Source organism: Salvelinus sp. IW2-2015, unplaced genomic scaffold, assembly GCF_002910315.2.
Source record: "Salvelinus sp. IW2-2015 unplaced genomic scaffold, ASM291031v2 Un_scaffold1619, whole genome shotgun sequence".
Lineage (NCBI taxonomy): Eukaryota > Metazoa > Chordata > Actinopteri > Salmoniformes > Salmonidae > Salvelinus > Salvelinus sp. IW2-2015.
Genome location: NW_019943038.1, coordinates 4,465 through 30,730, shown reverse-complemented (window position 1 = coordinate 30,730; position 26,266 = coordinate 4,465). Strand labels below are relative to the sequence as shown.

At 42.4% G+C, this 26,266-nt stretch overlaps 1 protein-coding gene, 1 long non-coding RNA gene, 6 other non-coding genes and 2 pseudogenes across 22 annotated transcripts in view; 4 read left to right on the top strand and 6 right to left on the bottom strand.

The window, feature by feature from the left end:
- LOC112071454 (piggyBac transposable element-derived protein 4) overlaps window positions 1-7,918 on the bottom strand; it is a 45,356-nt gene extending 37,438 nt beyond the window's left edge. For 2 of the 13 annotated variants that reach the window (XR_002894100.2, XR_011475870.1), the window contains exons 1-10: window positions 7,848-7,883; window positions 7,271-7,298; window positions 6,801-6,841; window positions 6,173-6,264; window positions 5,912-5,951; window positions 5,647-5,691; window positions 5,167-5,214; window positions 4,841-4,891; window positions 4,435-4,482; window positions 3,689-3,747 (exon numbers count right to left, since the gene is read on the bottom strand). Coding sequence is in view for 7 of the 13 variants with exons in the window: in XM_070439411.1 (XP_070295512.1) it covers window positions 523-621; window positions 1,093-1,137; window positions 1,524-1,571; window positions 2,855-2,907; window positions 3,405-3,438; window positions 3,689-3,747; window positions 4,841-4,923; window positions 5,167-5,215; window positions 5,911-5,932 (492 nt within the window). In the remaining 6 variants the exon portion in view is untranslated. The other 11 variants (XR_011475871.1, XR_002894088.2, XM_070439411.1 and 8 more) reach the window with 11 other exon arrangements.
- On the bottom strand, window positions 2,735-2,804 carry LOC112071464 (small nucleolar RNA SNORD31). Its single transcript, XR_002894111.1, has one exon. It is a non-coding gene; the product is annotated as a small nucleolar RNA SNORD31 (small nucleolar RNA).
- LOC112071469 (small nucleolar RNA SNORD31) lies at window positions 3,579-3,653 on the bottom strand (annotated as a pseudogene).
- LOC112071474 (small nucleolar RNA SNORD22) lies at window positions 4,152-4,278 on the bottom strand. Its single transcript, XR_002894116.1, has one exon. It is a non-coding gene; the product is annotated as a small nucleolar RNA SNORD22 (small nucleolar RNA).
- LOC112071479 (small nucleolar RNA SNORD29) lies at window positions 5,292-5,354 on the bottom strand. Its single transcript, XR_002894121.1, has one exon. It is a non-coding gene; the product is annotated as a small nucleolar RNA SNORD29 (small nucleolar RNA).
- LOC112071472 (small nucleolar RNA SNORD29) lies at window positions 5,766-5,829 on the bottom strand. Its single transcript, XR_002894115.1, has one exon. It is a non-coding gene; the product is annotated as a small nucleolar RNA SNORD29 (small nucleolar RNA).
- Window positions 7,919-15,203: 7,285 nt separating the features above from the next.
- On the top strand, window positions 15,204-15,277 carry LOC112071468 (small nucleolar RNA SNORD31; annotated as a pseudogene).
- Window positions 15,278-23,947: 8,670 nt separating this feature from the next.
- Window positions 23,948-26,266, top strand: LOC139024535 (uncharacterized). Of its 3 annotated transcripts, none has more exons than XR_011475868.1 (6): window positions 23,948-23,977; window positions 24,415-24,447; window positions 25,056-25,147; window positions 25,371-25,410; window positions 25,712-25,756; window positions 26,187-26,266. It is a non-coding gene; the product is annotated as an uncharacterized lncRNA (long non-coding RNA). The 3 variants fall into 3 exon arrangements; XR_011475869.1 differs by having other exon boundaries at window positions 24,379-24,447; XR_011475867.1 differs by lacking the exon at window positions 23,948-23,977 and having other exon boundaries at window positions 23,988-24,447.
- LOC112071461 (small nucleolar RNA SNORD29) lies at window positions 25,574-25,637 on the top strand. The gene has a single exon (XR_002894108.1). It is a non-coding gene; the product is annotated as a small nucleolar RNA SNORD29 (small nucleolar RNA).
- LOC112071478 (small nucleolar RNA SNORD29) lies at window positions 26,048-26,110 on the top strand. The gene has a single exon (XR_002894120.1). It is a non-coding gene; the product is annotated as a small nucleolar RNA SNORD29 (small nucleolar RNA).

Sequence of the window (26,266 nt, the reverse complement as noted above, 5' to 3'; positions counted from 1 at the left end):
GTTTCCACCGTAGGTATGGTTGAAAGAACCAGAGGTTACTCATTTGGGGGGTTTTTGGGACTACAAGCTGGAACATTAATGTCCATACCACCCGTTAAATATACCGGAATTTACTTTGAAATAACGCTTTATTTAGCCACCATCTTCAGCGGTTTTGATACCAGTGTAAACCAAGTCTGTTCCATATATTAGCTATAAAATTGTCCCACCGTATCGTTAAAGTACACTCCATGACGAAACATGCATCTCACAATAAATTCCTCCCAAAAACACAACGGCTTAAAATAATTCAGTCAACTTTCTATAGCCAGTGAACAATGTCAATCCCCGTTACGCGTGCATGTTTATAACCACCTAGAATAACTACATAATGATATGAAGGAAATGTCACATTGTTCAGTATTGATTTCAGACCACATGGTTCATTCAAAATGGCCAAATTCACCAAGTCTGATTTACTACCACTGAGAAAGAAAAATTGGACAAGCATTAATTTGTAGATTTATTTACACATCATAACAGTCACGGGGTTGAATTGACTTGGCCTGGTTTTCCCCAGTTCCAACAAGACGTCCCACTTCCTTGATGACCAAGAGGGCTTGCCAGTGTACAACAGGAGAGCTAGAGGGAAAATAGTGAGATGACTTGGGTCAGTGTGATGATCAAAGAGGAACATCCAACAGTACATTAACAACATCTTCCTAATATTGATCTGCCCCCCCTTTTCCATTATAATATATAGTCTTGGCCAAAAGTTGAGAATGGCAATACAAAGGATTTAAATCCTTTGTATTGCCAATGGTAGGTGCCAGGTAGACCGGTTTAGCTCAAATGAAACACTGCTGGGTTTGTCAAGAGCAACAGTCTCTTATGTGTATCAACACTGGTCCACCACCCAAAGGACATCCAGCTAACTTGACTCCAATGCCGACCCACAGTTGTGTCACGGGCCAACAGCCCTGTGGAACGCTTTCAGACCCCTTGTAGACAACTGAGGCTGTTCTGAGGGCAAACTCAATATTAGGAAGGTTTAATGTCCTCTATACTCAGTGTATWATAATACTGGAACCGTAAGTCATTCCCACTACACACCTTCCCGCTCCACCAGCACAGCAACACTTCAGCAGCCAACGAGCTCTAAAAAGACAGAACAGTTTTAAAACCAAATAAAACCAATCTTAGATTACCAGACTACATTCAGAGCATTCTGAAACCAGATCAGGATTTTAGTTAAGTCATTGCAGCCATCCAGCCAGCAGTCCAGGGTCTGGGATCAAGCCCCCACCGTCACCCTCCCTCCAGGCAGGCAGCCCACCTTACCCCTGTCCCGGAGACACAGGAGCAGGCTTGTCAGTGTCTGCCCAACCCACAGGAGGGCCGATGGGAGGCCAGACCTTTATCCAGCCCAGAGCACAGGACAGGATTGCCACCTGACTGGTATGGTTGAGTCGTGTGTTCATCATTTACAACATTCCAGAATGCTTCATGTGGAAGGAGAATTAAGATGCTGTCAAAAGTCACACCTTTCCAAACACGGCAGACACTAGGACCTCAACCAGGGGGGCAGAAACCTAGAGGGAGAAAGTAGGAAAGCATGAAGTGACATTGTAAGACCTTGTAGTCAGACATGAGATCAGTCTATAGCAGTGTATTCTAATCCTGGGGACCCAAAACTGTCAACAAGTGTTTCCCCCCSAGAACTAGGCTTGGGTGGTCTACCAGGGTATTTGGAAAACAGGGTTTCACCAATAACATTTACATTATTTCTATGAAGTTTATATTGATAGCTACTTATGTATTTTACAGTAGGTCCAGTCACATGGTGTTTGTTTACAAGAATGAGACCAGAGCATTGTGAGACCCTCACTGTTGACCAGGTGATCTAATTACAGGACAGAATTCACAACTCAACGTGTTAAGTGTTAATATGCTGGGACAGCACTGCCAGTGAAAACCTGAATACCACCTGTCAGGAATTTTGTTAATAAATAGTTAACAAATTCTAGCTTTAGATAAAACTATAACTAATTGAACTCTGCATGCCTGGTGAAAAGAGGTGTTGTGGGTCATAAAATAAGTAGAAAAGGTCGTTAAACTATGGTTGAACTGACCCAACTTAGCCCTGAGGTGTTTAGATAAACTTTTTAGGTCTAACATTATCTTGAGTTGTCTGCTAAAGTGGTCATCAATTATAGTGAGCCTTCAGGATAAATGATTATATGGTGTTTCATGTGAGTGCCCTGTGAAGTTGGAATGAACTTTTGAACCTGTTTTCTATTTGTGAGACTTAATTCTGTAACCTATGACGTCCTATCTTGTATATAAACCTGTGTTTATGATCAAATGGCAGCTTGCTCCGARAATAAACCCTATTATCTAATTTTAATAAGACTGTATCCTGTCTATTTTATGTTAATAATTATCTTACAAATTMTTATAAATAGACAGATTGAATTTAATTAATGAGTACATTAGAGGAATTATTTAATTCCACTAACACACCCTACACCTGATTACACTCAAACCCTTGATTGAATTTGGTGAATAATGCTGCGTTTACACAGGCAGACCAATTCAGATTTCCACTAATTGGTGTTTAACAATCACACCAGATCTTTACTGATTTGATTACTCAAGACTAATTAGTGAAAGATCAGAATTGAGCTGTGTCTAAACGAAGCCTTACATCTAGGTCCCCAGAACCAGGATTGTGAAACACTGCTCTAGAGTATAGATCAGTTCAGTAACCAATCAGTCAGCTTAACATCAGACTGGGGCGGTAACAGGAAATCATCACTTCTACATTATAAAGGACAGAAATTAATGGCAACTGATCAAAGTTGATCCTACACACCTTGAGGTAGTGCAGCAACAGTTCTCCAGTGGCCAGGCTGGAACAGTTAGGACCTGGAAGGAACAGATACCAAATTAAACATTATGCACAAGTACATTAGGTACTGCAGACTATATGCAGAGCATTCTGAGACGAGATCAGACCAAGGGGGCTCAGTCATTGTAGCCATCCAGCCAGTGGTCCAAGGTCTGGCTACAAGCTCCCCACCCAGACACCCTCCCTCCAGGCAGGCAGACCACCTTACCCCTGCCCCCTCTACAAGAGCAGGCTTGTCAGTGTCTGCCCAACCCACAGGAGGACCGATGGGAAACCTGCGTTGATGCCAGCCACAGAGCACCGGACAGAAGCCAACCAACTGTGAAGGAACTTTCATCATACAGCATTCCAGAATGTTCAGTATGGTGGGTGTGCGCTGTAGTTAAGAGTTAATGGTATTTGTAGTTCCCTCAGTGATGTTAATGAGTAGGTAGAAGGTAGGTGGAGTTTGTAGCAAGTGCAAGAGGTGGAAGGTCAGTGAGTGAAGAGGCTGTAAAAACACAATCATACACACCTTCCTGAAGACTGCAGACCCACAAGGACATCAACTGGGGGAGGAGAGTTGAGGGATAATTAAGTGGTATTGTAAGAACTAGTGGTCAGACATTAGATCAGTCTACAGCACAGCATTATCTAATCCTGGGGACCCACCACTCCTCTGGGTCCTCAGGACCAGACCTCACTATAGTATAGATCAGTTCACTAACCAATCAGTCAGCTTAACATCAGACTGGGGCGGTAACAGGAAATCATCACTTCTACATTATAAAGGACAGAAGTAAAGTCGATCATACACACCTTGTGGTAGTTCAGTAACAGGCATCTTCTAGTGACCAGTCTGGTACCACCATCAGGACCTGAAGGAGAGGAGTCCAAATAAACATGCTGAACAGCACTACATTAATACTGCTTTATTGTCTGATAGATCAGAGGGGTAACCAATCAGCTGGGGAGGTAACAACTGATCCTAGACCAGCACTACCACCCTGAGAGACTAAATATGGGAAAGTGCTGACAAGGGCCCTGTACTACATCAGGACACTAGTTATTTGGAAGTCAGTATTCTAACTTCAATCCTGCTTAAACTGCATGGAAATATAAATTAACTGACTACATCCTGAGTGACCCATCCACCCCAGTCACTTGTGCTGCTACTAGCATTTCATGAATGATTCTGCATCTACTTCTTGATATTAAATCAAATAACAGCCATCTTGGATCGACAATGCAAAGCCAAAGTATATTGTGTGTGAGTCTCTGGTCCCATCAGACAGTTGGTAACCCCAACCAGCTGTCCCCTTGTTGCCCTGGCAACGCCAGTGGGTCCACCTTTTCAGGTTCTGTCGTCGACACAGGGCGTAAGACACGTGCGGGTGTCATCACTAGGAGCCAGAGTCACCACGACTACCAAACATCAACCGTTCACTCTTGTTTGCAGTCAGTTAATACTAGACTGGTTGTAGCTTGTGGCTAAAGCAGAGGCTCTGGTTAAGATACAAGGACGYGAGATTCATTACCGAACGTACTCATTAACCAAAACTCACCMGTCTAGTTGGCATCACGGCTCCTTGTTCAGCCACAAACAGAAGAACCTACAAAGACATATGCTTCAGGTTAAAGTCTGGGTGGGGACCAGATACCAGGCAGGCACATGGAGGGGTYAGACWTTACATATGTAGCCTTTATGACAGATTACGTAGCCCTCTGCTGAAGKCAGCTATTCCTTTTCTCAACAGGAGTTCAGACGAACGAGATTCCAAAGAGAATATTCATCATGTTCAGCAGAAGGACGGGATCCCTCAAACATGTTGCGCTTAGCTAAACTGTACAAGTAAAAGTTGGCAACGCTGTGTAGATATCTATACAATAAACTTAATGAATGTTTTAACTACCACTTCCAGGTCAAGACACTGGTGTTAAAATATACATTTAGACTGGATGGATCCTTACCTGCATAGCTTAGAGCAGCCCAGAACAGCCATCTTGTTTCAGGACAGTCAACTGTAAGACRAAATGGAGGACGTGAAACTAGGCTGCAACAAGACAGTCAAGCGAGGGTTCTTTACTCTGCAGGGTGTCAGGTCATTTATCATCAACAGGAAGTCAGACAAACGAGATTCCAAAAGGTTTATCATGTGGTTGCAGAGAATGATTGTTATTCTGGGAAAGACCTCCCTTTCTAGTGGACAACTTCTGACTAGGGCCCATAAAGCTCTGGTCAAATGTAGTGTACTATAGAGGGCACCATTTAGGACAGTTTCAGAACCACAACTTACCAGTATGTTGGAGTCCACGCTGCAATTCCACTGACCACAGCACTCAAACTTTAAAGAACAAAAAGGTAACCATTTTATTAGTGTGATGATTGAGAAATCAATGACTAACTGTTGCATTATATACAGTCACTCAGTAGTTCATGTCGTTTCACATCGGTTCAAAGTGAGCTAGTTTGTCATCCTTGGGACTGTAGCATCTTCAAGTGACTGGTTCCACAGAGTTCTGTCACTCAACCCACATGGCACCCCAGTCCCTATGCAGTGGACAACTTATTGACGAGACCGACTGTCCGTACTCAATTGTGAGCCGCCCGATGGTACTCCCAATCACAGCCGGATGTGCCCTAGACCCCTGCGCCACTCAGGAGCAGTTCACACAGAATAGGGTGCCATTTGGGTTTCCACCAACATGTATACTGGTGGAAGACCAATCCTACCCGTAGTGGGGAACCCAGTTTGATCTTTGTTGGATGAACTCACCAGGTAAGGTAGTGTTAATCCCTTCAGGAAACTTCCTCCCCACGCCTGTTGAAATGACAAAGGAAGTTAGTGTTTAGCTGTAAAGAACATTTAAACATAAAACCGCTGCATTAGCTACAGTCACTCAGTAGTTCATGTCGTTTCACATCGGTTCAAAGTGAGCTAAGTTCATCATCATTGGGACTGTAGCACGTCCCGGTAGCCATCTTGTACAGTTGGCACTATAAAGGGAAGTGGGGTACTAGTGTCTTAACATTTCACCAACCTGGATTTTCACAAAGCGCATCAGTCTCGTGGTCTGAATGCTAAAGAAGGAATCAAAATAAATGTTAGTTTTTGCCTGGCTGCTATGAGAACATAGAAAGTTCTTAAATAGAGCCCATCAGAATAAACAGTAGCTTCACAAAATAATCAGACATATGCTTGTCAATAGATCATCATATAAAGCCCGGAAGTAGTGACCATATAGAAATGGTGCCATTAGAACTGTCCTGAACACCAGTGAATAAACTCAAATGGAACTCACCAGCACACATTCCTATTCCAGAATGGAACTCCAAGTGGAGAATCTGTTCAGATGCCTTGAAGCCAGGAAGTCGTGTCACAAGTAATGCAGACCTGAGCAAAGAACACATCCATGTTAGTGACTTACTAGTCTGTATATTACTACAAGAGGCTTTGGAACACAGGACAAGGAGGYCATCAGATCAAAGTWAGCRTCACCAAAAATCAGATATATGCTTGTCATTGAGGATCATCATTTACAGCCAGTCACGTGTGAGTCAGTTACCACCTGAAAGTCCACCCCAAAGTGCACTTCCCTATTTAGTTGTAAATCCATGACAGTTTGCCAGCCAGAGTCAAACTGAGGTAAGTTAAATGTAGTTTAGCAAGCCAATGCTAACTAAAGCTAGCATAATGCATAATGACTTGAAGTCTGCCGGTATGTTCTAGCATGCCAGCTGACCATATTCAACCATATTCTTAATAGCTGCGCTAATGCTAGTTAATATTCACTTACAAATCTACCTTTACACTGAAATTGTATCCATTTACTTGGGAATTAGATAAAGGGCCCTGGCGAATCTCTTTAAGGCGAAGGGCTGACAAGCTGAATACATCTAATGATCCTGGTGGTAAGTCAATGCACTCACGTGTCAGTCTTCTGGACTTCCCTGGCATCTGTCCTGCATTTCTGTTGAKCAGGGGGAAGATAGGGAGGTCCCTTTATGAACAGGCAACACGCAGGCATATAGAACCCAACATTGATATCGTCGCTAATGGAAACTTATTTCCAATACAGTGAACTACTTCTGACCAGATCAACGTTAATAAGTAGTACACTATTGAGAATAGGGTGCCGTTAGCGCAGCAACGAAAGTCGAGTCAGGGGCCAACTGCTACTCAGAATCTGGTAAAGAAGTTTCTTCTTCAAAGACTGATTCGGTAAGAGAGAGTTCATTTTATCATCACCGTAGCAGAGACCTAACGTTGGGTTTATAACGACTGATGGTCCGGTCACACCTAAATGGCAAGCTAGCATACTAGCTAACATGGCACGTGGTTAGCTAGTTGCTAAGTAAAACCACCACGTAAGCAGGTATTTTAGTAATATGTTGCTTACCAGAGCAGCACATTCGAGTCGTCCGCATCTTGAAAGGAGAAAATAATATAGAGTCAACACTAATTGTAGTTACAACCCCGGTAGCTAGCCAACCATTATAATGTACATTGCTATGTGACCTAGCTAGTTGCGGACACGTGTTCTGCGAAAGAAGCATTTCGAAACAGATTTTTGGTTAAATGTTTTTTTTTTTTGCAAGTCTCCCATCAGAAATACTAAAGTACAATCAGGTATTCAGAACAGGTCTGTGTAAATTCTCATCATCGAAAGACGTTGCAATTCTAACAGCCAGATATCAGCCTGAACATGAAATAAACAAATCAGAACAAAACATGTTTGATACTAGAAATAAAGTCATTAATTTAGATCAGTTGGAGTTTAAACAAAAAGACTGCTTTTGATTGAACGCCAAAGTGGCGACTAGACAGACGTAAGGCAACTGGCAGCAAATGCAAGTAAACGCATGGCTTTAAAAAAAAAAAAATCGCTACAACTTAGTGCATTATAGTGAATGTGTTCCTATCAAAAGCGTAGCTAAAAGATTTTCGTGTGAAAGAAACGGTATATATAATCTTACCTCGGTTGGCTGGGAGAAGGAAATGGAAGGACTGGAAGGTTCCTGCGCGTTTTATACTCCTTACGTCCGTGCGTCACGAGCGCGGACTCCTTCCTCTTTCTTTGTTTGAAAAAGGTTTTGTAAAACAATTAACTAAATACATTTGTGTTATTATTGTGAATATCAATACAAAAACAATGCTACAAGTGAAACGGTTGATATTGATCAGTTTGCACACGAAATTAAATAAAGGTATCACAGGAAATAGCATATCAAATTTGCCGCCAACTACCTTATCTGCAACCGGTCTGATATTTTTCAAGCCTATGCGAGGTTTATGTTTAGGTTTATTTGAACTTCTTGGTACAGATGCATAAACATAAAATTATGTCATAGCCTACAACACATATAAATATATTTAAACAGATATCTAAAATTATAAGATCAGCCTAAATATATGGACAATGGATTATACATAAATAAAAATGCAAGTCGAATTAATGAAATGAGGCAGGATAATCTGATCCTAGATCTGCCTTTTGGCCTTTACTAGTCCTGTGTTAGCGGGTGAGGCCCAGAACTATAATGTGGTTCAAGAGGGTCCTCGTGTCCGTTGTGGCCTGTTCCCTGGGCGGGGCACAGACCAGCCCATCTTCCAGGTAAGACAGTTTCTCCTCCAGTAGAATGCACCACCAGTGCAAAAGGCAAAGGCCGGCCCGCCCGCCAGGCAAAATGCTGCAGAAACAGTGTCCACCATGCAATGTGAGAGTCCATTCGGATATGTCCTAGCCCAGAGCTCTCTCACCATAGTAAACAAAGAATAACTGATAAAGCTTTCATATTGCCAGTGTCTGTGAAAATTAAGTGTCCATTGCCCTAGCCGCAACAATGGGAGGGGTGTATGTGGACTGTAATGGCTGGTTAACATGTTTGTTAGACAAAAGCCCTTGGCCATAATGAGGGGTTTCATCTAAACTCATTTGAAAAATATTCAGTCAACCAAGACGTCTAAACACCAGAAGGACGATGAGACATTAGAGTCAGAACTATAGCAGTAGATTTGGAGTTCGAAGCCTTCCCATCACTTTATTGAGTACCCATGGGGACTCCACTTGCCTCTTTCAGTTTGACTTTTGGTCCTGTGAGATGCTGCCAATGTCGGTGGCAAGCATGTCAAGATGACTGCTCAGTGCCACCCTTCTTAGACGCAGTCCGCTGCCTGTGGGCAGGGACACCTTGCATTTCTCAAGGCGAAACGACATACTGGAAATGGTAGTTTCTCTCTGTGGAAGGAAGAGAAGGGTCGTGTGTACACCCTGCAGTGGAACAGAAGAAGATAGCAAGTGTAACAGATGTGAAGGCGCTAATAGCCTTTCAATCGGTTACGTCACTTGCTCTGAGACCTTGAAGTAGTGTTTCCCCTTGCTCTGCAAGGGCTGCAGCCTTTGTGGAGCGATGGGTAACGATGCTTTGTGGGTGACTGTTGTTGATGTGTGCAGAAGGTCCCTGGTTCGTGCCCGGGTCGGGGAGAGGGGACGGACTAAAGTTAAACTGTTACACTCTTATGAGAGTTTCTAAGGTAAACTAGGATAGTTACTGTCTGTACTGTAAAGGAGTCTATAACTATATGTAACGGATGTGAAATGGCTAGCTAGTTAGCGGGTACGCGCTACTAGCGTTTCAATCAGTTACGTCACTTGCTCTGAAACCTTGAAGTAGTGTTGCACCTTGCTCTGCAAGGGCCGTGGCCTTTGTGGAGCGATGGGTAACGATGCTTCGTGGGCGACCGTTGTTGATGTGTGCAGAAGGTCCCTGGTTCGCGCCCGTGTCGGGGCGAGGGGACGGTTTAAAGTTATACTGTTACATTGATGCTGTTGACCGGATCACTGGTGCTGCGGAAAGGAGGAGTTGAAAGGGGGTGAGTGTAACGGATGTGAAATGGCTAGCTAGTTAGCGGTACGCGCTACTAGCGTTTCAATCAGTACGTCACTTGCTCTGAAACCTAGAAGTAGTGTTGCACCTTGCTCTGCAAGGGCGCGGCTTTTGTGGAGCGATGGGTAACGATGCTTCGTGGGTGACTGTTGTTGATGTGTGCAGAAGGTCCCTGGTTCGCGCCCGTGTCGGGGCGAGGGGACGGTTTACAGTTATACTGTTACATATAGTAAACACAGCTATTCCCTGAAACCCTCAGTGTACTAGAGCTGAGATGTGCGTTTCCAAGGGAAACTAAAATGGTTACTGTTTTACTGTAAAGTAGTGCGACAGAAAACTAGTAAACCCAGTTACACACTGTGCAAGACCGCAGTGTAATATACCTGAAAAAATGGTTTCCAAGGGGAAACTAGGATAGTTACTGTATGTAGCCTACTATAAGGAGTGCAACAGAAACAATAGTGAAACCAACCGGCTACACACTATGTTGGGAAAAACCAGCAATGCAATAGAGATGTGAGTTTCCAACTAAGGGAAAACAGTGTAATCTCACTATGGTGTGGCAAGCATATACCCAGCCTAATGCTGGAAAATGAAGCCAACCGTGTAATATACTACATCTACAGTAAACACTGCGCAATACTGGATATTGTAATAAATACCATTTAAAATAACACAAGCATATTGCTATTACATTGTTATAACTAACTTCTTTCAAAACAGGGTTTCTCACAAACTCATAAGCAGATACTGAGACCCACACACACCCAGAGACAGATGGCTGGCACAGACCTTTCCTAAACACTGATAAGAAAAGGGTGCTTGGTTCTGCATTTCACGAGATACTGAGACACACACATACCCAAGGACAGAGGGCTGACGTAAACCTTTCATAAACACTGATAAAACAGGAACATCTACGCACACACAAAATCTCCTCTTTAGGCTGAACATTTTACAGAGACACACAGATATGACAGGAACATCTACGCACACACCTAATCTCCTGTTTTAGCTGAACATTTCTGAAGACAAAGAACCCTACTCAGAGCCAATGGGACAGTGATACTAGCCTGAAGGGGACCTCGCCCAACTCATCTGGACCAACCAGAGTACCAGAACTTCCAGACTCAACCTACTTTCTGTGTTGTATAAAATGTCTATGCATTCTGTTATCTGGGCTTTTTCTGGAGGTTCTCTATGAGCCAAAGGAACGAGACCGTATACGCTTGTACCAGATATCTTTACTCATAATTAAACTGTCGCTTGTCATACAATTTATCACCTTGTCTGAATCGATCCTTGACCGGCTCACCCTTCTCCATATCCAATTATCAACAATATTAGTAAAGATTAATACGGACCTACAGTATCAGCCTGTCTCGTACACTATCCGAAGGACAGGAGAAGTGAATGGAGTGTGACCTGCCTGTTCGTGAAAGGACACGGCTGTAACTCACGCCACGTTTATTTCTTGCTTCATACGTGGGGGTTCAGGTTGGCAGGCCTTAAGGGTAAGTGTGCTTATAACGTTAGTCCTGCAAATGGTCACTTCTCATTTAAGCTAGCTAGCTACTTTGCATAGCTCGGTTACCTTGGAACACAGAAGAGTCCAGGCAAGATGGCTGCGCCCTGTGAGAGATGGAGCGTGGTGCGCCTTGCGCCACCTAGTTTGCTCTCAGGGGAGAACTGCAAGTCCGCGAGGGGCCCTGGGTCCGCGAGGGGCCCTATACGTCCTATACAACCGTACCCGGTTGGACGTATAGTGCCCACATCTAGCAACCCAAAGTTTGTGAGTTTGAATCTCATCACCGACAATTTTAGCAAATGTTCAACTTTTTAGCACCACAAACATAAGGGGTAACCCAGACACGTCACAGGGGATATAAAACTGAAGCATCCGTTTAGAACGTTTTCTCACCACCAAATATGGTAGTGAGAGGAAGTCCAGTCAGGTGTAGTGGAAGGATGGAACTAGGTGAAACTGGGCTGACATTCTACAAATTTTCACACTGATGAAACATCTGATCTCATACTTTTTATTTTCCCAAAACTAGAATCTGTTATGAACACAGTGCACTAAGTTTTATAGACTTGACGGTTTGCTAAAGTTGTAAAAAAACAACAAACAGCTTGTGTTAGTTAGAAATACGTATCTTTGGATATGCCTCTGTGCATATACACTCGAGATGTATACACTCTGACATAGATCTCTTACCAAACGAGAAATGCTTCTTCTTCTTAGTTTTATTGGCGAATCCAACCAACTGACAGGTGCATACACCGCCAACTACTGTACAGGAGGGTGATGCCGGTCACGACCTCTCTATACCACTATATTCTCTTAACTATCCCTGAATTTCAAATCAAATAATTCCCTACAAACATCACCACTCCCATCACCCCCACCCAAAATACCACCCACACCCCATTCCCATCCTGACCTTGTCAAACAAGCTCTCCCTTTCTACATCAAATTGTATTGGTCACATACACATATTTAGCAGATGTTATTGCGGGTGTAGCGAAATGCTAGTGTTCCTAGCTCCAACAGTGCAGTAGTATCTAACAATTCACAACAATACACACATCTAAAGGTAAATAATGGAATTACGAAATATATAAATATTAGGATGAGCAATGTCGGAGTGGCATTCAATCAAATGTATTTATAAAGCATACTAAACACTAAACATACTAATCAAATCAAGTTTATTTTATATAGCCATTCTTACATCAGCTGATGTCACAAAGTGCTGTACAGAAACGCAGCCTAAAACCCCAAACAGCAAGCAATGCAGGTGTAGAAGCACGGTGGCTTGGAAAAACTCCCTAGAAAGGCCAGAACCTAGGAAGAAACCTAGAGAGGAACCAGGCTATGAGGGGTGGCCTATCCTCTTCTGGCTGTGCCACGATTCTTCCACGATCAGCTACGTTTTGTTGACGTTGAGGGAGAGGTTATTTTCCTGGCACCACTCCGCCAGGGCCCTCACCTCCTCCCTGTAGGCTGTCTCGTCATTGTTGGTAATCAGGCCTACTACTGTTGTGTCGTCTGCAAACTTGATGATTGAGTTGGAAGGGTGCGTGGCCACACAGTCATAGGTGAATCCTTGTGAGGCCTCTTGTGTTGAGGATCAGCATAGTGGAGATGTTGTTTTCTACCTTCACCACCTGGGGTCAGCCCGTCAGGAAGTCCAGAACCCAGTTGCACAGGGCGGGGTTTAGACCCAGGGCCCCGAGCTCAATGATGAGATTGGAGGTTATTGTGGTGTTGAATGCTGAGCTGTAGTCAATGAACAGCATTCTTACATAGGTATTCCTCTTGTCCAGATGGGATAGGGCAGTGTGCAATGCGATGACAATTGCATCATCTGTGGATGTATTGGGGCGGTATGCAAATGAAGTGGGTCATAGGATGACAGGTAAGGTGGAGGTGATATGATCCTTAACTCGCCTCTCAAAGCACCTCATTTTTAGAAATGTATTTTTTTATTTAAAAAAATAATAATAATTTAAAAATATATAAACACAACAAATACAAAAAAACTGAAATATACAAACAAGAGTACATCAACCTAACAGACAGTGGTATTACATATCAAGATTAATTTTCAATTTGTTAAATACTTTTATGGTGTGTATTGCTTTTTTGTTTTTACATTTACTAATCATTTCAAAATAATATTTCAATTCTATCTTAAATAATGTGAAGAGAGGTTTGTTCTCTTCATTTTATGGACAAAGAATCTTCCATGAAAGACAAACAAATTAACAATGAAAGTTAAATTAGGGTCCATATAATTTGGTTCAAAATAAAACAGAATATCAGAGTCTTTCAAAATAACATTAATAGTTGTTTCTTTTAAAATAAAATCTTCTAACTCCAAAATCTTCTGACATAAGAGCAGTCCCAAAATAAATGGTCAGGAGTCTCTGGGTCACAATCACAAAATACACATTTGTTATCAATAGCTATTTTAAATCTGTGTATAATAAAGGTCTTTACGGGGTAGATTCTATGAATGAGTTTGTATGATACTTCTTTCACCTTATTAGATATACAATATTTACCAGATAACAACGAAACTTTGTTCCAGTTCACTTGTCCTAGGGCTGCATTCCAGTTCACTTGTCCTAGGGCTGCATTCCAGTTCACTTGTCCTAGGGCTGCATTCCAGTTCACTTGTCCTAGGGCTGCATTCCAGTTCACTTGTCCTAGGGCTGCATTCCAGTCACTTGTCCTAGGGCTGCATTCCAGTTCACTTGTCCTAGGGCTGCATTCCAGTTCCACTTGTCCTAGGGGATGCATTCCAGTTCACTTGTCCTAGGGATGCCTATTTCCAGTTCACTTGTCCTAGGGCTGCACTCCAGTTCACTTGTCCTAGGGATGCATTCCAGTTCACTTGTCCTAGGGCTGCATTCCAGTTCACTTGTCCTCAGGGCTGGCACTCCAGTTCACTTGTCCTAGGGCTGCACTCCAGTTCACTTGTCCTAGGGCTGCACTCCAGTTTTACTTGTCCTAGGGCTGCACTCCAGTTTACTTGTCCTAGGGCTGCATTCCAGTTCACTTTGTCTAGGGCTGCACTCCAGTTACTTGTCCTAGGCTGCATTCCAGTTTCACTTGTCCTTAGGGCTGCACTCCAGTTCACTTGTCCTAGGGCTGCCACTCCAGTTCACTTGTCTAGGGCCTTGCACTCCAGTTTACTTGTCCTAGGGCTGCATTCCAGTTCACGTTGTCCTAAGGGCTGCATTCCAGTTCACTTGTCCTAGGGCTGCACTCCAGTAAATTTTAGCAGAGGGAATAGTAACATATTGACATAGTTTTCTTATATACACATTACATTTATAGTTTAAAATGTAAATTCCTTCTAGTTGTATTGAGGCTCCAAAATCCTCAACAGTTGCACTTGGAGTATTGTTATATTCTCCTAACAGAAGAACAGCACCTTTAGGGACATCTCTAACAACAATTTGATACTCCTCAGGAGTGAATGTAACATTGTGTGTTCTAATAAATTCTGGATAATCATATAGTTCTCCATCATTATTCAATAATTATTTAATCAAAATAATGTTGTTGTCAAACCAGTTCTGGAAAAATAAAGACTTGTTTTTGTATTTTATGTATTTATTATTCCAGATTGTATACCTATGAGGGGAAAAGTTGTGTTTGTACATGAGATTGTGGTACAATGGTACACATTCACAATCCATGTCTCGTGGCTTAAAAATCATTTTAACCTGTCTGCATCTACACTGATTTAACAAGTGATGTCAATAAGGGGTAGCTTTCACCTGGTCAGGTTAATGTATTGTCCACTCGGTGTATATGTGTTGTAATGGAAAAGGGGGGCAGATCAATATTAGGAAGATGTTGTTAATGTACTGTTGAATGTTCCTCTTGGATCATCACACTGACCCATGCAATTTGTTATAAACTACATACTCTGACGTGATGAGTCATCACTACCGCCCCAGTCTGATGTAACGCTGACTGATTGGTTACTCTCTGATCAAGTCATCTCATACCTTGTGTATTAGTCCCTACAGTATCACCAGGGTTTAATTCTCACCCTATTTTCCCTCTAGCTCTCCTGTTGTACACCGGCAAGCCCTCTTGGTCAGCAAGGAAGTGAGACGTCTTGTTGGAACTGGGGGAAACCAGGCCAAGTCAATTCAACCCTGTGACTGTTTTTTGATGTATAAATAAATCTACAAATTAATGCTTGTCCAATTTTTCTTTCTCGCTGGTAGTAAATCAGACTTGTGACATTTCCTTCATATCATTATGTAGTTATTCTAGGTGGTTTTAAACATGCACATGTAACGGGATTGACATTGTTCACTGGCTATAGAAAGTTGACTGAATTATTTTAAGCCGTTGTGTTTTTGGGAGGAATTTATTGTGAGATGCATGTTTCGTCATGGAGTGTACTTTAACGATACGGTGGGACAATTGTATAGCTAATATATGGAACAGACTTGGTTTACACTGGTATCAAAACCTCTAAAGATGGTGGCTAAATGAAGCATTCATCCAAGTAAATTCCGGTATATTTAACGGATGGTATCATGGACATTAATGTTCCAGTTTGTAGGGCCGTAAACCCCCAAATGAGTTACCTCTGGTTCTTTCAACCATACCTACGGTGGAAACGATCGGGTTTTTTGACCATGTAGCGCCATTAACCCCATCTGTTACCCGTGAAGCACAGGGGTAGAGAATTTGGGCTCACTACAAGGTATGAGCGTTTGCGCTTGAGGCTAGTTTCCCGGACACAGATTGAGCCTTATATTAGAATTTTGGTGAATAACAGGAGAAAAAAGCCGTCCTGTACAGGTCATATTGCGTGCCGTTTAGTACTGGTCTGTTTCACACCAGTCATATGGCACCGATCATATTTTCCTGCAAGCATAAATTGGCTTTTAGAAGATTCTACATTTTCTGAGATCCGTTAACTTGACCATTATAGCAGGGGCTTTTTCAGTACAAATGCTTCAATTGTGTGACCGTTAGCTGATCTCAGAAAAAGGTTTACGCCTGAATTTACCACAGATCTTGTTTTCAGTGTTAAAACATTTTCCCAAAGGATTTGTCCAACGAACCGTGGCGGAGTTTGTGCCTAACAAGATGCCATTACTAACTGCTCTCTATAGCAGCTGGGTCTGGTCTACCTAGTTAATGAAATGCAACACATTTTCCAGCGAATGATAGTCCCGTTTCCCATCCGTCTCAAACCTCATTGTGGCATTTTTGTGTGATGTATTGTCTCCACCTTCTTGCCTTTTGTGCTGTCGTCTGTGGCCACTAATGTTTGTACCATGTTTTGTGCTGCTACCATGTATTGTTGCTACTATGATGTGTTGCTGCCTTGCTATATTCTCTTAGGTCTCTCTTTATGTACTGTATTTATTTTGAATCCCAGGCTCCGTCCCCGCAGGACGCCTTTCGCCTTTTGGTAGCCGTCATTGTAAATAAGAATTTGTTCTTCACTGACTTGCCTTGTTAAAGGTTAAATAAAAAAATCAGCGCACCCTTTTTCTACATCTATCCTCTTCTAGTTAGTAGGATACAACACCTGTATGTCTCTAGTGGTGAACTGGGATAGTGCAGCACAAACACCACTGGATAGAATACCTGTATGTCTCTAGTGGGGAACTGGGATAGTGCAGCAGAACACCACTGGATAGAATACCTGTATGTCTCTAGTGGTGAACTGGGATAGTGCAGCAGAACACCACTGGATAGAATACCTGTATGTCTCTAGTGGTGAACTGGGATAGTGCAGCAGCACCACTGGATAGAATACCTGTATGTCTCTTGGTGAACTGGAAGTGCAGCAGAACACCACTGGATAGAATACCTGTATGTCTCTAGTGGTGAACTGGGATAGTGCAGCAGAATGCAACTGTCCTATAATCTTTGCATTAAGTGTTTTGGCAAAATTTGATCAGGAATTAAGACTATTAGTGTAAGCGACAATGTATATTAAAAATAAGATTATTGTTATAAAATGCCTTTTATCACTCAGATGGATGGTATTTTCTGTGGCATTAAAAAATGTTTAGTCTGACATTGGACATGATGCCAAATAAACCTTTCACCTGACTGATGCATGCTTTCATTAAAGGAAAATTCCACCCAAAACGGTCTTTTGGTATTTGCAAAATGCATCATATGGGGATTCTGTATTTTGAAAGTTACATATCTTGAGAACTTGATTATTGACAAGCAAAACATTTTGGGACTATGTACAATGGACTAATGAAACAAATACCAAAATATGGTTTTGGGTAGAGTTTTCCTTCAACTGGTTTCTAGAACTCCCTGAAAACTGTATTTTATGGTATTTCTGTAGTGATTAAATTAAAACCTTTTCAAGACATGAAGTCAAACCGTTACACACCAACACTAACCATGGTGGGGTGACTGAATTTAATATACAGTTATACACCAACACTAACCATGGTGGGGTGACTGAATTTAATATACAGTTATACACCAAAACTAACCATGGTGGGGTGACTGAATTTAATATACAGTTATACACCAACACTAACCATGGTGGGGTGACTGAATTTAACAGTTACACACCAACACTAACCATGGTGGAGTGTTCTTCCAGCTGATCTTCTCTGAGCTGGAGATTGCCCAGCATGCTCTGCTCCACTTCACCGGTGAGCRGAGCTACCACCTTTGATWWTGATTAACTACAMATACTTCACAGCCTTTGTACCAATATCTGCTGCAGCCGAGAGGTTTTGGGGGCTCCAAGACTTCACAGCAGAAGCACTACAAGACTTTTGTCACCAGGAAATGTCCTGCCCTCACAGGAGGATTCTGAGGCTGTGTTGGACCTGATCAGAATGAGGTTTTTACAGAAAAGCAGGTTGATTTTGTTTAGTTCATTTCTTTTTTGGTAGTTTGTGTGATATTTGATTTATTTTTACCCATATGTTATTTTTGGGGATCCTTATCCACCCACACAGTAGGTGGCGGAATACACATTTAATTGTTGTGAATGCCATTATACCATAGAAGAAGAGAGAGAGACAGACAGACTGCGGTCTAAACACCCTCAGGCAGTGATGCCAACTTAGCAATTTTGTTGCTATATTTAGCAACTTTTTTTTCAAACAGCACCTAAAAACAAATGTAGCTAATTTTAAAAATGTATTTGGAACTTGTGGCAACTTTTGAAAAATGACTCAAACGCTAAAACGCACATATTTTCCCTCTAAATGACACAAAACCGATTTTCTCTGTCACAACACACGTGCCTGGCTGCAAAAGTGCATTGTGAGTGACGTCAGCAGCAGGCCAGCAGCAATTTCAGCAAATTGCAAATCATTGTTGGCTGACTGCAGCAGCAGTAGTATGCGTTCGACGAGATCTTGAACAGAACTTACAACATCAATCAACATGTCTCAATCAAAATTGTACAGCCAGAAGTACAGAAAAGAGTGGGAGTCTGTACCTGAATTTAAAGGGTGGCTGAAGCCAGTAATTGGGGATGATTGCTGGGCATACTGTGCGTACTGCAAATCAGATATGCTTGCAAAAATGTATGACATCAAAAAACATTGTGCTACAGTAAAACATATAAATAAATCAAAACCGTACAACCCCACAACGCAGTCTACATTACCACAGTTGGTTAAAAAAGTGGATAACTGCAAAAGCTACTATGGCAATGGCCAGTGCAGAGCATTGTTCGCTGCTAGCATGCGACCATTTAGGTATGGCTTGCAAAGTTGCCTTTTCAGATTCTGTGGCAGCAACAAACTTCGAAATGCACCACACCAAGTGCACAGAAATGATTAGGGGAATACTGGCTCCTTATTTTCTCAAAAGGGTAACATCAGATGTGGGGGATGAGAAGTTCAGTCTCCTTTTGGATGAGTCCACTGATGTCAGTGTCTCGAAATACCTGGGTGTGGTGATTCGGTATTTCAGTGCTAAAAAAGAACCGTTGTGTCCACATTTCTCAGGCTGGTTGTCTGGGAGGGTGGCGATGCCAGATCATTAGCAAAGGCGCTAGTTGAGTTTCTTGAGAAGTGCAACCTTMAAAAAGAGAATCTTCACAGTATTGGCACTAATAATGCGTCTGTGATGACTGGGGTACACAACGGGGTGCACATGATTTTAAAGGTAGAATGTGCATTGCCCAATTTGGTACTCATCCGTGATGTGTGCCATTCTTTACAATTGGCTGTCTATGCAGCATCCAAAGAGACCATCCCTAGGAGTGTTGAGTACTTAATCAGGGAAACCTACAACTGGTTTTCGATTTCCCCAAAACGGYGCGAGGCGTACAAAGCAGTGTATGCCACCATTAATTGTGGCCAGAAACCCCTGCAGGTCACCAAAGTGTGTGCCACACGTTGGCTATCGATTGAGTCTGCGGTAACTCGTATATTGAGCCAGTGGGAAGAACTGAAACTCCACTTTGAGTTGACCAAGGCCAGTGAGCRTTGCTACATGGTGGATGTGCTCCACGCTATGTACATGGACAAGACCAACTATGTCTACCTGACATTCTTGAAATCAAGTTGTAGTGAAGTCATTTGAGGGAGAGCAAACAGATCCTGTCAAGCTTTTGGACAATCTGGTACACCTCTTAACATCAATTTGCAGCAGAGTAGTCAACCCTATGGCAAAAATGGATGTCCTGAATGATGCCATTGATGGACATCTCAGTCCATCASCATGTACCAACTCAGTCTTGCGCCAGAGGACAAAAAGGTCATTCGGAGACAGTGCATCAACTACATTGTTGCTTTAAGCAAGGAGCTGCAAGCAAGGCTCCCAGACAACCTWGAAGCCTTGYGAAACAACATGGCCTTGTTCAGTGTTAAGGAAACGCTAAAGCACAATAAAGGCACCACTGAAATTATTAAAGTAGCTGAGCTACTGGTGTACCAGCCCCAAACAATTGATAAAATTGTTTCCCAATGGAGAAACATCCATCTGTTTAGGTGGGACTCAACTGAAAATATGGTCGAGTTTTGGAGTGAAGTCAATAACTACACGGACTCTTCCGGGTCAAATCCATTTGAAGAACTGTGCAAAGCTGCACTCGCTGCCCTCTCCTTGCTACACTCAAATGCGGAGGTTGAACGGCTGTTCAGCCAAATGAGTATGGTCAAGTCAAAGTTAAGAAATACAATGTCACTGCACACTCTCAMCTCCATACTCCTGGTGCGGTATGGACTGAAGCTGGCTGGTGAAACCTGTTACCAGCATAAACTACCAAGTGAARTTCTGCAGCAGTTTGGCACCACAGCAGCATACAGCTTTAAGGCCACTCCATCCTCTACTGCTGGTTCCAGCTCCGTGACAATGCAGTTGGACAGTGAAGAGGATTTCCTTGCCAATCTATGATTCATCATATTTACAGTACGTATGCAAGGAGTGGGCTTTCTGGAACTGGCGGAGACACACAGCTGATGGTGGCAGTGTGTACTGCAGTGGGTGCGAAAACAGTGGCAAAATCTGAAGGAAACCATCGAGCAGCTAGCCAGCCAAGCAGCACAACAAMCTGGGGAGAGCTGGAGAGAGATGCCTAGCACATACATCATTATTTGAGTTAAGTTGCTTATTCAATAAGATAGCATATATACCTTGTTATTWGCCTGTACCTATAATTGTTGATCAGTTAGGTAGCATGTTAACTAACTACCAATACACTGCTTAAAACTATGATTGTTCAGAATGTGTAGGTTTACTCGTTAAAAAGTTGGTCCTGCCGTACATACCTACACGTACGCTACGGTCACAAGACGCAGGCCTCCTAATTGTCCCTAGAATTTCTAAGCAAACAGCTGGAGGCAGGGCTTTCTCCTATAGATCTCCATTTTTATGGAACGGTCTGCCTACCCATGTGAGAGACGCAGACTCGGTCTCAACCTTTAAGTCTTTACTGAAGACTTATCTCTTCAGTAGGTCATATGATTGAGTGTAGTCTGGCCCAGGAGTGTGAAGGTGAACGGAAAGGCTCTGGAGCAACGAACCGCCCTTGCTGTCTCTGCCTGGCCGGTTCCCCTCTCTCCACTGGGATTCTCTGCCTCTAACCCTATTACAGGGCTGGAGTCACTGGCTTACTGGTGCTTCTTCATGCCGTCCCTAGGAGGGTGCGTCACTTGAGTGGGTTGAGTTACTGACGTGATCTTCCTGTCTGGGTTGGCGCCCCCCCCTTGGTTTGTGCTGTGGTGGAGATCTTTGTGGGCTATACTCGGCCCTTGTCTCCAGGATTGTAAGTTGGTGGTTGAAGATATCCCTCTAGTGGTGCGGGGGCTGTGCTTTGGCAAAGTGGGTGGGGTTATATCCTTCCTGTTTGGCCCTGTCCGGGGGTATCATCGGATGGGGCCACAAGTGTCTCCTGACCCCTCCTGTCTCAGCCTCCAGTATTTATGCTGCAGTAGTTTATGGTCGGGGGGGCTAGGGTCAGTTGGTTATATCTGGAGTACTTCTCCTGTCTTATCCAGTGTCCTGTGTGAATTTAAGTATGCTCTCTCTAATTCTCTCCTTCTCTCTTTCTTTCGCTCTCTCGGAGAACCTGAGCCCTAGGACCATACGTCAGGACTACCGGGCATGATGACTCCTTGCTGTCCCCAATCCACCTGGCCTTGCTGCTGTTCCAGTTTCAACTGTTCTGCCTGCGATTATGGAAACCCCTACCTGTCTCAGACCTGCTGCTTTCAAACTCTTAATGATCGGCTATGAAAAGCCAACTGACATTTATTCCTGATTATTATTTGACCATGCTTGTCATTTATGAACATTTTGAAAATCTTGGCTCTCTCTTAATTCTCTCCTTCTCTCTTTCTTTCTCTCTCGGAGGACCTGAGCCCTAGGACCATACGTCCAGGACTACCGGGCATGATGACTCCTTGCTGTCCCTAGTCCACTGGCCTTGCTGCTATTCCAGTTTCAACTGTTCTGCCTGCGGTTATGAACCCCTACCTGTCCCAGACCGCTATTTTTCAAAACCTTAATGATCGGCTATGAAAAGCCAACTGACATTTATTCCTGATTATTTATTTGACCATGCTTGTCACTTATGAACATTTTGAACATCTTGGCCATGTTCTGTTTATAATCTCCACCCGGCACAGCCAGAAGAGGACTGGCCACCCCTCATAGCCTGGTTCCTCTCTAGGTTTCTTCCTAGGTTTTGGCCTTTCTAGGAGTTTTTCCCAGCCACCGTGCTTCTACACCTTGATTGCTTGCTGTTTGGGGGTTAGGCTGGGTTTCTGTACAGCACTTCGAGATATTAGCTGATGTACGAAGGGCTTTATAAAATAAACTTGATTTGAAAAAGAAAATAAATAAATGTAATTGTTCAATAATGTGTCATTGTTCAATAATTCAATGTGTTGTGTTTAAAAATAAAAATGGGATAATATAAAATGTGTTGTGTTTATATTACTTTTACAAATAAAAGTATATGATAATAAACAAACAAATCTAAACTAAACAAAGTCAAATCATATTTTTCGCCGAGATTATTTTTTATGTTTTTTTTTTCATGTGATATTTATATATATATTTTTTCACTTTTTAAATTTTATTAACAGTAACATGCAAAACATAAACATAACAGCCAGAGGGATTCCACAAAGAAATGAGGAAGATTTTTTTTTTTATAAAAACTAATCCACATTATATCAATTCAAATACAGACATATTGCGAATACGTTTTTTTTACATTTTGTTTTGTATACGTTTCAAAGACTCTAAATAGTTTTCCAAATTAGATTAAAAAAAATAAGAAAAAGGGCCTTTTTTCTTCATAAATTTTGATTTGTGTATGAAAAAATGTTCCAAATAAAATATAAGAGATTTATGACATATTCACATTTCAATTGTGGAATCAGTGTAGTAAAAATAATATGTCAAACTTAGAAATTTCAATGGGTTGTATGCAATTTGAGGCCAAGATATAGTTTACATCAGTCCAGAACACTTCACTATATAACAATGACAGAATAAGATGAATATGTATGAACTTTCCAATTTGTAAGTCGCTCTGGATAAGAGCGTCTGCTAAATGACTTAAATGTAAATGTAAATGTAAATAAGTGTTCAATTAGAGTCTACGTAATGACGCGCAGTTTTACGTTATTATGTAATGCCCGGCATCACGCAATGGCAATCACAACGTCATTTAGCAACAGAATGAACTTCCTCTGAAAATTTAGTTTGTCAACCACTGAGCGGAATGCGGCGAAAGCACCTACAAGGTAACTTAGCTAGTCGCCACTTTGGCATTCAATTCTAAAGCCATCCTTTTGTTTCAACTATTCCACTGATCTTTAGAATTTACCCTAAGACAAATTATGGACTTCAAGCTATCAAATATGTTTTCTCTGATTTGCTTTATTTCATGTTCAGGCCGATATCTGGCTGTTAGCATTAGCAACGTCTTTTGATGATGAAGAATGTACACAGACCTGGTTCTGACATACCTGATATGTTCACTTTCGTAGTTTTGATGCAGAGACTTGCCAAATATATTATAATTTTTTAAACAAAAAAAACGTGTTTCGAAATGCTCCGTTAGCAGACCACGTGGTCCGCATCTAGCTAGGCTCACATGAGAACCTACGTTATTTAATGGCTGCGCTAGCTTACCGGGTGTAACTACAATTGGTGTTGACTTTATATATTTTCTCTCTTCCTTTCAAGATGCCGACGACTCGAATGTGCTGCTCTGGTAAGACAACATATTACTTAAATGCCTGCTTACGTGGTGGTTTTACTTAGCAACTAGCTAACCACGTGCCATGTTAGCTAGTATGCTAGCTTGCCATTTAGGTGTGACCAAACCATCAAGTCGTTATAAACCCAACGTTAGGTCTCTGCTACGGTGATGATAAAATGAACTCTCTCTTACCGAATCAGCCTTTGAAGAAGGAACTTCTTTACCAGATTCTGAGTAGCATTTGGCCCCTGATTCGACTGTCGTTGCTGCGCTAATGACACCCTATTCTCAATAGTGTACTACTTATTAACGTTGATCTGGTCAGAAGTAGTCGACTGTATTGGAAATAAGGTTCCATTAGCGACGATATCAATGTCGTGTTCTATATGCCTGCGTGTTGCCTGTTCATGAAGGGACCTCCCTATCTCCCCCCTGATCAACAAATGCAGGACATATGCCTCGGAAGTCCAGAAGACTGACACGTGAGTGCATTGACTTACCAACAGGATCATTAGATGTGTTCAGCTTGTCAGCCCTTCGCCTTTAAGAGATTCGCCAGGGCCCTTTATCTAATTCCCACGTATATAGATACAATTTCAGTGTAAAGGTAGATTTGTAAGTGAATATTAACTAGCATTAGCGCAGCTATTAAGAATATGGTTATCAGCTAGCATGCTAGAACATACCTGCTGACTTCCAGTCATTATGCTAGCTTTAGTTAGCATTAGCTTGCTAAGCTACATTTAACTTACCTCAGTTTGACTCTGACATAACATATGTATCCTTGACTTTACCTGGCTGGGGAAGTAGATAAAGGTCCTCTGCCCTAAATCCTTAAGTATCTTTGTGTACACCTGGAAAACTGTCATGGATTTACAACTAAATAGGGAAGTGCACTTTGGGGTGGACTTTCAGGTGGTAACTGACTCACACGTGACTGGCTGTAAACGATGATCCTCAATGACAAGCATATATCTGATTGTTGGTGATGCTAACTTTGATCTGATGGCCTCCTTGTCCTGTGTTCCAAAGCCTCTTGTAGTAATATACAGACTAGTAAGTCACTAACATGGATGTGTTCTTTGCTCAGGTCTGCATTACTTGTGACAGGACTTCCTGACTTCAAGTCATCTGAACAGATTCTCCACTTGGAGTTCCATTCTGGAATAGGAATGTGTGCTGGTGAGTTCCATTTGAGTGTATTCACTGGTGTTCAGGACAGTTCTAATGGCACCATTTCTATATGGTCACTACTTCCGGGCTTTATATGATGATCCATTGACAAGCATATGTCTGATTATTTTGTGAAGCTAATCTTTGTTCTGATGGGCTCTATTTAAGAACTTTCTATCTTCTCATAGAAGCCAGGCAAAAACTAACATTTATTTTGTGATTCCTTCTTTAGCATTCAGACCACGAGACTGATGCACTTTGTGAAAATCCAGGTTGGTGAAATGTTAAGACACTAGTACCCCACTTCCCTTTATAGTGCACGACCTTAGGCCAGGACCCATGCACTATAAAGGGAATAGGGTGTGACTTTGGATGCAGGCATTTTCCCCTTTTGGCTGGCCAACTGTACAGGATGGCTACTGGGACGTGCTACAGTCCCAATGATGATGAACTTAGCTCACTTTGAACAGATGTGAAACGACATGAACTACTGAGTGACTGTAGCTAATGCAGCGGTTGTATGTTTAAATGTTCTTTACAGCTAAACACTAACTTCCTTTCTCATTTTAACAGACGTGGGGATGAAGTTTCCTGAAGGGATTAACACTACCTTACCTGGTGAGTTCATCCAACAAAGATCAAACTGGGTTCCCCACTACGGGTAGGATTGGTCTTCCACCAGTATACATGTTGGTGGAAACCCAAATGGCACCCTATTCTGTGTGAACTGCTCCTGAGTGGCGCAGGGGTCTAGGGCACATCCGGCTGTGATTGGGAGTACCATCGGCGGCTCACAATTGAGTACGAACAGTCGGCCTCGTCATTAAGTTGTCCACTGCATAGGGACTGGGGTGCCATGTGGTTTGAGTGACAGGACTCTGTGGAACCAGTCACTTGAAGATGCTACAGTCCCAAGGATGACAAACTAGCTCACTTTGAACCGATGTGAAACGACATGAACTACTGAGTGACTGTATATAATGCAACAGTTTGTCATCGATTTCTCAATCAGCACACTAATAAAATGTTTACGTTTTGTTCTTTAAAGTTTGAGTGCTGTGGTCAGTGGAATTGCAGCGTGGACTCCAACATACTGGTAAGTTGTGGTTCTGAAACTGTCCTAAATGG